This window comes from Ptychodera flava, chromosome 16 (assembly GCF_041260155.1).
Source record: "Ptychodera flava strain L36383 chromosome 16, AS_Pfla_20210202, whole genome shotgun sequence".
Taxonomy (NCBI): domain Eukaryota; kingdom Metazoa; phylum Hemichordata; class Enteropneusta; family Ptychoderidae; genus Ptychodera; species Ptychodera flava.
In genome coordinates, this window is record NC_091943.1 from 26463205 (window position 1) to 26476187 (window position 12983).

General features: G+C 39.8%; 1 protein-coding gene across 8 annotated transcripts in view; it reads left to right on the top strand.

Annotated features, from left to right (window-relative positions):
• The window catches only part of LOC139114430 (GTPase-activating Rap/Ran-GAP domain-like protein 3), a 288529-nt gene that overhangs the window by 260455 nt on the left and 15091 nt on the right, over positions 1–12983 (top strand). For 5 of the 8 annotated variants that reach the window (XM_070676161.1, XM_070676168.1, XM_070676163.1 and 2 more), the window contains exons 11-18: positions 2695–2809; positions 4464–4509; positions 6203–6309; positions 7015–7130; positions 9026–9136; positions 9599–9673; positions 10352–10415; positions 12216–12263. In XM_070676161.1, the coding sequence (XP_070532262.1) occupies positions 2695–2809; positions 4464–4509; positions 6203–6309; positions 7015–7130; positions 9026–9136; positions 9599–9673; positions 10352–10415; positions 12216–12263 (682 nt within the window). The remainder of the gene's footprint in view (positions 1–2694; positions 2810–4463; positions 4510–6202; positions 6310–7014; positions 7131–9025; positions 9137–9598; positions 9674–10351; positions 10416–12215; positions 12264–12983) is intronic. The other 3 variants (XM_070676162.1, XM_070676164.1, XM_070676167.1) reach the window with 1 other exon arrangement.

Here is a 12983-nt window from a genome sequence, read left to right on the forward strand (position 1 = left end):
AGGTAATTTGATTGATTAAGGCGCTCTGAACACCCACGTCGCCCAAATAAGTAGTAAGCACTGGCAAGGTGCTTTTGGTAATATTAAGTGTCTGTCTCCCCCCCCCCCCCCCCCGTATGTAATATGTCATTCTCACCGCTCTGTTCATCGTTGTCTGACCTGAATACGACTCTTCTACCGATTTACAATATGGTTTGTTTATCGGCTGGCAGTGGGCGGTGCTAATCTTATAAGCGGCATCGAGAAACAGCGGTTATCATCGATTAGGAATTACTTGTTGCCATGATTTTGGTATTGCCGCTTTCGTTGCGGACGTGAAACTGAGTGGCGGAAAATACCCTGCAGAGGGCGTCCTACTACTGTACTACCTGATATAAGGTATATTTGTATCGTGCGTATTATGCGGAGAGGAAATGCCATTCTTCGTTGTCGTTGACACTTAGAGAGAAGGCTAGTGAACGCGATAGCGATTTATTAACCTTGCGGTGTCCAGAGAGACTAACTATTTGTTTTACTCCCTGTAGAGCCATTTTCACACCTCAAGCTACCTTGCAGTCTCTCACGGCCGTCACACGCGCCTGATTGCTACCCCCGAGACGTATCGACCAGTAATTATTACGGACAGCTTGGCTTACCGATTAAAATGAAATTACATTCCTCAGATTTCGTTGGCATTAAACTTGCATACTTTTGACTAATCATCGGCACCACCTAGAGGGATTTCGCTGTTAAATATTTATTTCTCTCTGTTAAAATGTATTTCTCTTCGGATACTTTTCGGCATAACTGCCTTTGAATCACTAAGGTAGGACGCGCCTCTGGGACAGATAGTCAAATTTCTACAATTCTTTTCTGAACCGCCACTTATTGGGGCTCATTTTAAAGCTCTTGGAGAAAGAGATCTTTCACCGTCTAAGTTTTACGAAAATCCAAACTTTAATTTTCCCCCGTAGAGTTAAACAGGAACGGCGCCCATTTTGAATTTCAAATATCGCAATATAACTTTGTTTCGCCAGTTCCAAACTTTGCACGGTGACCTTCGATTATTATAGTTGATTTGGTTAGAGAATGGTTGACAGTTTCATTCAGGAAAGTTTGAGCAAAATTTTAAGTCTTTCATTTTCGAGGCGCATACTATCTTAATAATATGCTTGGACATATCCAGTTTTGTCCTACCGTTCGTGAGCTCGTCCATCGAGAAGTTATGTGCTTCTTGTCGGATTTTCCCCCTTAGGAATTCAATCTGATGTACACATACACCAAAACTGTTCGTATGTATTTATACATATTCATCTATGTACGCGGGTTCACTGCCGTTACGATACTGTTCAGAAAGATTTGCGGGATTTCATTTATTACCATTGCAATCAATACAGAATTCTTGTACTACAGAGTTCCCGACTACCGTTGATTTATGTACCGTCAATTTAATGGAAACAGATCAATAACCGTATGTTGATTGAGCCACGTTTTGTAGTATCGGACCGTGATTGAGCTATATTGATTCTTGTAATATCATAATTTTTGCGAAAACCATCGACACGTACAAGACATGTTCAGAATGCACTTCTCACCCAGAATTAGATACCTGCTTTGTTGTACGACAGCGAACTACACCCACTAAATATTCCCGAAAAACAAAGTTGCCCTCAAACTTTTATGATCATTGACGACTCCAAGAGCGCGGTCGACTTTCTCCCGAATGACCATGACAACGTACGGACGAGACGGGTCTTGGTCATACGTGCGGCAGGCATCTGACCGTAGAAACAACGTTGGGGCCAATTAATGCCAACGCGATTCCCTCGTAGGACTTTCACGTTGCGTTGGTCGACAGACGAAACCTTAGCACGAGGGGGGGGGGCTTTACAGCGAAGTGCAGCATATTTAGTCGTATTGAGGGCATACGCCAAGGTAATTGTGCAATGAGCCAGTCAGCGATGAAAGGAAATGCTTTTAATTGCTGGTCAGTAAACATCAGATTCTATAGTTTCCTGTTGCCTCAGCTCAACGACGTTTTTCTTTTGGTCATCTCCTAAAATTTTTCATACTCAGTCAAGGCACCAACCACAGAGGTTGGTCTTTGTTTCTACTTGGTGTGATGGGTGTCCGCTAATCACTTACCTGTTTTCAATGTCTTTGCTCTGTTTTGCCTCGCTCGCCAAGGCGTTGATTGATTCCACTGCGTCCATTTTAAGGTCAAATGAACGAAAAACAGATGATATTATTACAGATATGTAACCTTTGCCTGCAATTATCCAGTTTAACGACATTGCACGGACAAGTTGAATAATACAAATACATGGTTTATATGGATGCAGAGATGCATGTATACATACATACATACATACATACATACATACATACATACATACATACATACATACATACATACATACATACATACATACATACATACATATACATACATACATACATACATACATACATACATACATACATACATACATACATACATACATACATACATACACATACACATACATACATACATACATACATACATACATACATACATACATACATACATACATACATACATACACAGACAGACAGACAGACAGACAGACAGACAGACGCATGTATGTATGTAAACAAATATACATCTGTGCATGAGTAAATGTCACTAACACTGACCTCATGTTTTACTCGCTTTGCACGTTCATCTGATAGGTAGAGCGAAAGCGACACATTGGTAATGACATCGTGACCATAGTTTTCCAGGACAACGAGGACCCGGATGAACCGCCAACCTTCAAACCATCAATGATCAAATCCCACTTCACACGTATCCTTTACTTCCCCCAAAAATGTAATATGTCGACAAAGTGTACAACCAAACGATCACTCCGAAGGCAAAATACGGCTTCATGTATGTAATGGCTGGAATCTATTTCTCTGTCAAGATGTTTAAGATTTGAAACGAGATTGACAAGATTGGGAAAATGTAGTCGGCTGTACAAAATTAGGCACCCCAGCCCAAACACAGTAGGTTGTTGCTGATTAGAGTGATGTATACACAGTGTAGCTGGGAGTCAAATTCGCACATCCTCAACCTCCGTAACTGTTTACGTTCAAATTCTAGTCCAAACCAGACTAGATTTTATTTACTGACAATAACAATGCGGCCCCTACACCTGAACAGGCTGAGTTGACAACTACTACACTTTGTATCTCAACATGTTTCGGGGAGCAGAACAAAAAACTGTTGTAAAACTGTAGTTCACATTAAATAAAAGCCAATATTAATCGTGGAAAAATCATGAAAAGTTACAACTGCTGTCCATTTAACTAGAAATAAACTTTTTTTGTCACAAATGTTCACCATTGAGTACAACGGTCTACTTTGATTTACAAGCCTAATATCATCACGTTAAACACTTTCTTGATACAGACAATGCCAGTTGCCAATTTGCAAATCAGTACAACGGTATAGTTTGGTTTGCAAGACTAACATAGCCACGTTCAACACTTTCTTTACAGTCAATGCTACTTGGAACAAGGTAGTTTTACTTGTTTTCACGAAATGCAATTTTGCAAATCAAATATCAAGGAGACACGCCCACATGATGTCAAGACATGAAACTCAGCAAACAGAACAGAGGCTGAGAATGGAGATTTCCGTTAAAAATCGTTCTTCACATTCGTGAGAGAATCGCTCTGTCATATAAACGCCAAAATGCAAGTATTGGGAGTCAATCGAATGTATCCGCAAAAGAGCCACATCCAACCTTCGGTTCATCTGCGAGCAGAACGTTCAAAACATCATTATCTCCTTTACCTTGCTGGGGGTAGTTCCTCTGCAGAAGTAATTATCGATAACAGCCATTGACTTTTCTCACTTCTACAAGTGCTCGCACGTGAAAACTTCATCGTTTATGCCACATATGTCCCGCCTGCGGGCATATAGACATTCGTTCAACTAGGGCATACTGGTGAGAGTAATGAGATTGATAAGTGAGTCAGATGCAGGGAGGGAAATCGCCCTTTCAGTATTTGTAATTTGCAGTCGATGATCTGTAGTGACGTAATGGTGTAATTGTCATCATTATTATTCATTTGTGCTTTCCGACCACCACTCAAGTTAACTCTTTTTAAAATGCTAGACTTTTCCTTCCCATTTTCGCGAATTCTGTCATTTTGGGGTCATCGAGTCGCAGACTTTTCAAATGCGATTTAACGATGACACTATTATATGATAAATAGGACGCAGCGATGTAACACTGAATGGCATGTTTCTCTTTTCTTGGACGCCTGACGTTGTATAATGGTCAGCTCCCCTTTCTAGAAGACAAAACAATTGCATCTCGTGAAATCACACTGATATCTGATGTCGCGAGACTTTAGAGATCAGGCATTCTTTAGAAAGCACGGATCTCAGGAAGTAGCTGGATATAGATTTGAGGATGATTGTGATAAATTTTCCTTAATGCTTCGTTCAGACATTTTCGCGTTGGTGACGTACAACAAAGCTGACGATAGCTACAAGTAAGTCGTTTCATCATGACATTTTGTTCCTTTCTCACCATGCCTAGAGAAACTACCGTTATTGTGACTTTTGAAGGTGGAAAACTACACAATATAAAAAAATGTTTGTCATTTCTTGAGCATGTTGCGTATGTTTTAGGTGGAAATGGGTAGATAAGAAAAGAAAAACTGATGGGGGAAAGGGGTCCCTGTCCTACTTTTTTAAGATACAGCGCGTGGCAATACCTCTTCGTCTTTTCTTTTGATGTTGGAAACATTACCTTGTGAAAGAAATATCCATCTTCAAGGAAGAAGGGCGTAGGTAAAGATCAAAATTAACATTGCCATTTCTTTTCCTGAACCGTTCCTTCAATAATATTAACTGTTAATTTAAATAGGTCAGCAATTTTCCAACAGAAGTATCATAAGAATTAAAAATACTCTACTCATTTGACCTTCAATTCATTGTTCAACATGGCTGTTCTTATCAAGTCTTTGTGAACATTGCCGACAATAGCAATATAACAGCTGTATTCTTTGCATGGCTACATGCAAGACAGTGGAATAAGCTTAAAATGTCGCTCTACTTATGGGTAGCCTGCCAGATTTTAAACGCACCTTGGGAACAGATATTTGGACTTTCTAACTTTTATAATACTTTCTTAGTCTACCACTTGTTTGGGCTTACTTTGAAGCTCAGAGAGTAACTGAAGTCTGTATCGGCTTATTTTTGTAAAAATCGGATATTTATCATTTCCCAATAGTGTTAACATTGGTATGGCGGCCATTTTGAATATCAGATATCGGTATTAGAGTAATTTGAAAATTTGATAATTTGAAATTTGAAATTTTTAACAAAAGTTTTAGTCTTTCGATTTCGAAGCACATACTACCTTAACATGACATGTGTTTTGATTGTGTCCGGTAGATTTTAGAAAGTTTGGAAACGTTTGAGGGCTTGAAAAGTGTAAACGCGCATGTCCACATCTCGGCGAACGCTACCAAGATGAAGTAACTATCTTTACAGAGAGTAAAGTATTACTTTACAGAGAGTATCTATGGGAGCGAAATTTTCATCATCAAGTGTGTAGACTGGTTTAATAAACCTTCCAATCTCAGGCTCTTGGTACAACGACTACATGCCCAGAAGTGGAGACTATCTTTTCATGATTAGAATTCCAAAGAATTCCACAAAAAACCTTTCAAATGGATTTTGAATTCGCTATCTACTTTTTCTTCCTCTAAATAGAATATTCATAACTGATTTTATTTATAGACTCATTATAAACCTTAAGACCGTCTGCCCTACTCTGAACTTCTGTGTTATCCGATAATCAGAAATTCACGATGTCGCTGAGAACACTGTAGTGTTGGAGAAATTTACCTTATTGGGGTTACGGCGTAGTTTTTGTAGAATCATCAAAACTTAATCCAGAGTAAGATGGGAGAATAAGATGCTGCTATTGCAGCTATTTGATGAGCTCGTTCAATCGATGACGTAATGGTTTTCCTTTCAGTATCGTTTTTCAAGGGGATATTAATGCGGTTCAATTTTATTCAATGGATGGGTACTGTGTTATGATATTTCCTAAAAATATAACCACAAGAGGTTTATTTTCAGTAAACGAATTTCAACTTTATTTTGAAACACTTAGCATAAGTCACCGAGAGCTATCAAGAAATATCACCCTGGGCTTTTTCTACGCTCTTGCAGGTTATCTGTGTTCTCCGAGGAGTCGGTTCCGTTGTTCGGGCCTCCTCTGCCGTCACCGCCCGTCTTCAAGGATCACATTCAGTTCAGAGATTTCCTGCTGGTCAAACGTGAGTACCGTACGCATTCATCTTATTTCTAAAGTATGTCTTGAGAAGCACCACCTGCTCGCAAAGGCACGGCGCACAGGAAACGTGGAGGATCACCGAAGTAAATTTGGAAAGCGCCTCGGGCAAATTCAATCTGTACCGGTCGTTATTATTTTTTTACTTTGTTCGATGAGAGAAGAATCATGACTGGTGACGTGCCTTCGTGAAGCCGTGATTTGAGGAAAGAAGTCACAAAATAAAACTGTGCGTCAGTCACTAGCTGAAGTGGCTGACTCATTCGAAGATGATGAATGCTTGAAACTAAAAAAAAACGTAACAGACAAATATGATAATGATACAAAACATATTAATACCACTGCAATGGAATCATCATAACAATCGTAGGCGTTTTCATCTTTTGGTTTACACGGAGTTTTCCGGAGAACTGACCGTAGTGGCCAGTTTGTGGTATAGCTTCCTGTCCATCTGTGTCTGAACTAACACAACTCGTGGTAGTTGTCTGGGGTCTAAAACTAGTTTTTTTTTCCGAAACCGCTTGTCTTCTGTTTTTTTGTTTCCAAGTCCCCCTGATGAACTGGTGCAAACGCTGGTCGCGTGCTTTTATCTCATTTCTGGTCAACGGTTCATCCGAGTGCCTTTTTTTCCTCTCTCTTGGCACAATGATATAATATGAGGACTAATCTGTTATTATTGATTGGTTTGTAGTTATCAACGGGGAAAAGGCGGCTTTCAACACCCCGACCTTCGCCAACAAAAGACAGAGAACACTCGATATGTTGATAAAAAATTTGCACCAAGAACTCTTGCCAGAAGTCAGTAAGGTATGAGTCTTACGTTTTCGCCCGATGTCTGATTGTTAAATTGTTGTCCCCGTGTAAAGTATGAGATTGTTTCATTGTTGTGTGCGAAAAGCAGGGCGTTCAACAAAAGCTCGAATACTGGGTTTGTGACCCACTGGAATGTCCCCTGCTCGAAGGGTTAAACCCAACTTGTTTTTCAGCTCTAAGACCATATTGACTCCTCGAATACTTTAATATATTTACGTGTTTTTGCCTTAGTTTGATCACAGTCCCTCTATCCATGGATAGAGGGACTGTGGTTTGATGTTGGTTGCACCCTTGAAGGTCACTTCATGGTAATGAGTGTCCCCTCGAGAAGAATGACTCCACTTTATGAATAATTATATAGCCATGCTCTGTCTGTCGCATTTTAATTGGTCGAGCTGCACCACGTGACTGACCACAAATACACGGTAATGGTTTGTTCAAATGCCCGTGAATATGAATGATTATAATAACATAGCAACTTTACAGCTGAAACGTAAATTGTGATTTGTACAAAGATCATAATCAATCGCAAAATAAAATTAAGCACTTGTGGGCCAAGTTTTGACCCTTTTTCCAAAACATCTTCGGATTTGCAAAATTTTACAGCGCGTGACACGTAATGCACAAGTTCTGGGCGGGGCCCGTTGTCTTTCGCTTGGGAAGTTTTCGTAAATTTTAACGGTTTCCTTGGGTTCGTTGATAATATAACGGAAATAACAGACTCCGCCCCTGACCATGAATGTTTATTTATGGGCTCAGGACAGGGGAAAGCCAAAATTAACGGGCTTGGCAAGCCTTGCCCGTTAATTTTTGGCTTTCCTGTCGCCCTTGCCCATAAATAAACGTTCATGGTCAGCGCGTCGCCCTTTATTTCTTTAGTATCCCGTTTTGAAAACGATTGTGATATATCAGCGCGTAACTCGTCGTTACGGTAACGTCTGTAAAAATTTAGCGTTATATAAATGATTACGAAACACAGAAATGGGAAGTCACGATGCACGCATAAAGAGTGCTAGTTAGCCTTTAGTTGATAAACAACATACACAGTTTGGATAAGCAAATATATCGTCTGCTGGGAATCTGTCTTCATTAGTCGTGATCGCTTGCAAGTTCCCACCGGAGGAAAGAAAGAATAAATACAATATCGACAGCATGTTGAATGTTATCTTTTCAGCATACGCTTGTGACGGAGATGGGCCCTGTAAACATGTTAATTGTTCGTCAATATTGTTTATATAAGTCTACAAAGGCGGTCAGAAGTCGTTGACCGTGTAATGTGGATTATTTGATTTTGAAAGCTTTGTTGTGAATGTTTTTGTGTTTGTTGTAAAGAATATGATTTTTGTCAATATCGTTTATATAAGTCTACAAAGCGGTCGGAAGCCGTTTACTCTCTGATCTGGATCATTAGTATTTGAATTATTTGTTTGATCATGGTTTTTTTGTGTTTCTGTGTTTGTTTGTTTGTTATTTTGTATTTATCTCTTTGTTTGTATGGTCGTTTGTTTGTTGGGTTTTTTGTTCATTCCCACCGACTCTGCCTACAACAACCTGGAGGCAGCGGTTCTGTAGAAGATACAATGCGTTGTTCGCCAAAAGGAAACGAGATGAACCGCCCTAATTCGTTTCTTCTGTTGCTCTTACTTCGAAATCGGGGGAATTAATTCGCAAAATTCGTCAAGAAATATTGAAACATCCAAAATCTGCCGCACGAGTCATCGAATTAATATTGGATAAATGTTTGCTTATTATTTTATGATCGTGTTCACAATCATACTGCTGCATAATAATGTTACATCACCGTAAACATCGATGGCTCCAGATATCTAGTAGGAAACATTCGTTATTTTATCTAAAGTTTGGATCCAATTGTCTGTGTCAATTTTCAGCAGAATATGTTGAACAAGAGGTCCTTCAGTGACGTCATACCGGAGTCACAGCGTGGCGGGAGAAGTCGAAAGGAAGAACAGCGTCAAGCCGAGTTTCTTCGGATAGGGCAGGTAAACGAAAACAAGCACCCTGTTTCCGTGACCTTTCCGTCCCAGAGTTGTTCTGCGCAGATGCACTTTAAATTGAAGTGTACAGAATTAATTAATAATTGCTGTCAACGATTCATATTTTATACTCGCGTTGTGTTGTGTTGGACAGTTGCACAGTACGGCAGACATTTTAGCTCCTAAGGTCAATTTGATTTAGTATTTGGCCTTGTAGTAGATAGAAATCATTAAGCTTAGTACACCCAAATTTATGTTCAATGTTGCCTGTACTTTCCACCATTGTCAACGAATGCGCGGGAAATATGCATGAAGTTTGATCGTCCACTACGAGTTGGAACAGTGCCAAGGTTTTCAGTATCATCTTAAAAGTCTCGAGTCAGCAGTCAAATATTCATCTGCTGTAGGATCAAAACTGCCGCAGGCATCGACCAAATAATCGTTTCGATGACATTTTTTACCTTCTAGATGTTGAAATTAAAGACCATTGTTAAAGGAGACGCCCCGACGAGTCTTGCAACCACGAGCCTGTTTCGCCGGGAGGTATGTGCTGTGTTCAACATTATGACACTGGATGAAGCGGGAAATGAAGTGTTCAAAACATGGACATTCCCTGCGATTTTGAAGGGTGCCTGGAGGCGTTCAAAAATCAATAGGATTCTCATATTTTCCTATTTGGAAACAAGCGTAAAATTGACAAAGAGGGCGTATGGGAATTACTGATATGTAGAGCTTGCAATCCCCTGATTTTATTTTTCCTACATGCCTAAGTGCGCTCTTTGCGCACTCAGTTCTTTTAATGTATTGTGAACACCATCTGTGCAGCCCGAGGTATGTAAGTGTTCGTCCATTTCATCTGTTCATGAGTGCAAACACGAATGATGATTATATGGTTTGAACTTACAGAAAGCTATGATGTAGTATAGTATAAGACCACTGTGTAGGAGTTGCTATTCCGTATTTCGATCGTTTGAGGTTGCATTTGCGCAATAGAGTGTATCCTGGGTACAACGTCTTGCAAAAAAAAGCCTTTTTTTCTGCCTGTTTTCAAGGAAGACAATTCCGTGAGGATTAAGGGGACATTGACTTCGATCCAAATATGGTGGGTCCGGTTTTTAAAACTCCAAACACAATTGTTAAGCTTAATATGTTTATTTTCTTTTTCATTTTTTATGTCAGTGTGTTAATGTGTAATCTAATTTTCTTGTTTTTCCTTTGTAGCCATGGGAACCGCACTGCATCATATCTGATTTCCCGCATCACATTATCTGCGGGGACTCATGGGGTAGGTAATGTTGTTGATTTCAGGAAGTCAGGATAGTAAAAATAGATTCCGGAGGGATTGTCACCATTATAAGTTGACAGGAAATCAAATCACTCGGATTTTATGTAAAAAAAAGACACAATAGCAGAGTTTTCTGTTTTCTTCTCATTATCACATGCACAAGCCAAGTTTGTCGTCTCCGAACAAAAAATACGGGATTTATTCTCTGGTCGTTTACGTCACGACAACCTGCGTCTATGTCATCAATTTTGGTGCGTCGGACCTTTTTTTTTGTCGATCTTCGGTGTGCTCGTAAATATGTAAACAACCAACATGGCGGCCGATGTTTCTCCCACGATCAAAAGTCATGTAATCGATTTTTTCACAGACTACGACATTACTAATCCGAACAATGTAAACACAAGGGTGTACCGCCTGTATATTCCGAAGGAATTACGTGCATAATTTGCGGAAACAACGAACTCGAAGCTGGTCGCGTATACCGTGGGTTCCGTACGCATTGCAAACAGGGTCAGGCGCGACGTTTACAGTGTTCGCGCCGTCGAGATTCAGTCGATATTTGTTCCCGAAAAATAGCATTTCTTCGTCTGTGATAAATTTCTAGGACTATGCTATCTTTGAAAAAGAGTATAACTTTGCGGAAGGTAGCCTACATGTAGACCGAGAGCTGTCATTTGCTCCACACATGAACGAACGTAAGCGCTAATGCACACGACGGACGACTGCAAATGATTGACAACTTGTGCACGGCGTACTGATATTTATTCCTAAAGTAGTTCAAAAGTTTAAACGCGGAATCGTCATGGAAAACTTATTTTATTTTGCAAAACATAACGAATTATTGGCTTGTGCATGTGATAAGTATATTATTCCCTAATATTTTTCTTCATTCAGCTCGGAAAATACTCGTGACGTAATGACCGTGTCACCACTCGTCTTCGACTCGTGGTGACACGGTCATTACGTCACTCGTATTTTCGAACGAAGAAAAATACTAGGGAATAATATCTAATTATAGTTGAATTACTTTATCCGCAAAAGTGATACGTGAAACAGAAGGGTTTATGGAACAATTCTGAACTAAAAAAAAAAGTGTGGGGTATAGTTTTCCCATGCATGGGATCACGCTAGTGAGTGGTGATTTTTGGGTGATTTTGACATAAACATTTTCCTCCCCTGTCAAAGAGAATGAAGTTTTTCGCAGAGATATGAATCGCAGAAGGCAAAAAAAATACTTTACGGCATATCAGGTCTTGCATACACAGTATATGCGGAGCATGCGCCTCTTATTACTGATGCGGACCACGAATTACAGTGACGTTGCGATTGTAGTATGCTAAGATAGAACGCACAGTTAGAGTTGAAAGTATACAGTCACCTGTAATCTAAATATGCCCATATATGGTCAAAGGGGCGTTCCTTGGTATTCGAAATGCCCATGTGAGGGCGCTGTTTTTAAAAAGCGGCCACCCGCTTAAAATCTGTGATTGGTTAGATTTTCTCTTTCCATGGTAACTGTGGAAAAATTGAAACAGGTGACAGTATACCTTTAACATATAGGGATGAATTTCAAATATCGATAAATTTGAGGTCATTTGTTTCTCTTGTACCAAAGTTTGCACGATGAGGCCTGAAGTTTTCTTGATTTTGCGAGAGGATGGCTTAAACTTTCCTTGAGAAAAAAGTTTAATCAAATATAAATATTTCGGTTGCGGGATGCTCATTACTTTAAGTATTCATTTTCATCTCCCCAAAAACGACACATTCGACAAATAATGCCCTTCTTTTACTTCGGGACAGGTGACAGACTTGTCGTGGCTACAGAAGTCGGAGTTTACATCTTAGAAGGTGCGTATCTATCCTTTGACACTTGACGGATGCCAGTCAAAACATAAGAACATCATTTATTTATGTGCATCATTTCAATTAAAGGATATGTATTTGTTGAGATTCAGGTGAAACGTTTTACGTTCCTTCTCTGGAACGGGTCGACTAGATTATTTTCTATTGGGCTAGGAACGTCAACGTGAGGCAACGTTCACGTGACCCCGTCCCTTCATGACATTAAACTAATAACGTGTAACTAGCTGATGAAGCTTATTATAGCACTACAAAAATAGCCATTGATTTCCTGTCAAGAGTGCAGAGACGCTGCAAAGGGACAATAACAGTGTAAGGTAGTTCCGTCATTTTTGCTTTAAAAACAGGCGCATCTCCATAATTTTTCTCCTGAACAATACTTTCAAATAACAAAGTGTCCTCAACGCATAGTGCACCAGTATGCAATGTTTATGGGACAAATGAATTCAAGTCCGGATTAATTTACAATTCCGTTGTATTAAGCAACAATTAAGCAATAAATCACACCCTTACGGTAAACCACGAGGGTTTGACCAGTTCACGACATATGTGTACAGCGATAGCGAGTGCATGTATAGAGTGAACTGGTCAAAATCGAGTGGTATACCCGTTGCTGAGTGATTTACTGCTATCATATCATGATATTCAATTGAAATTCTAGCGTGAAACGTCAAAAAGGGAATTTTTCTCTAGCTGAAAGCCCGTGCC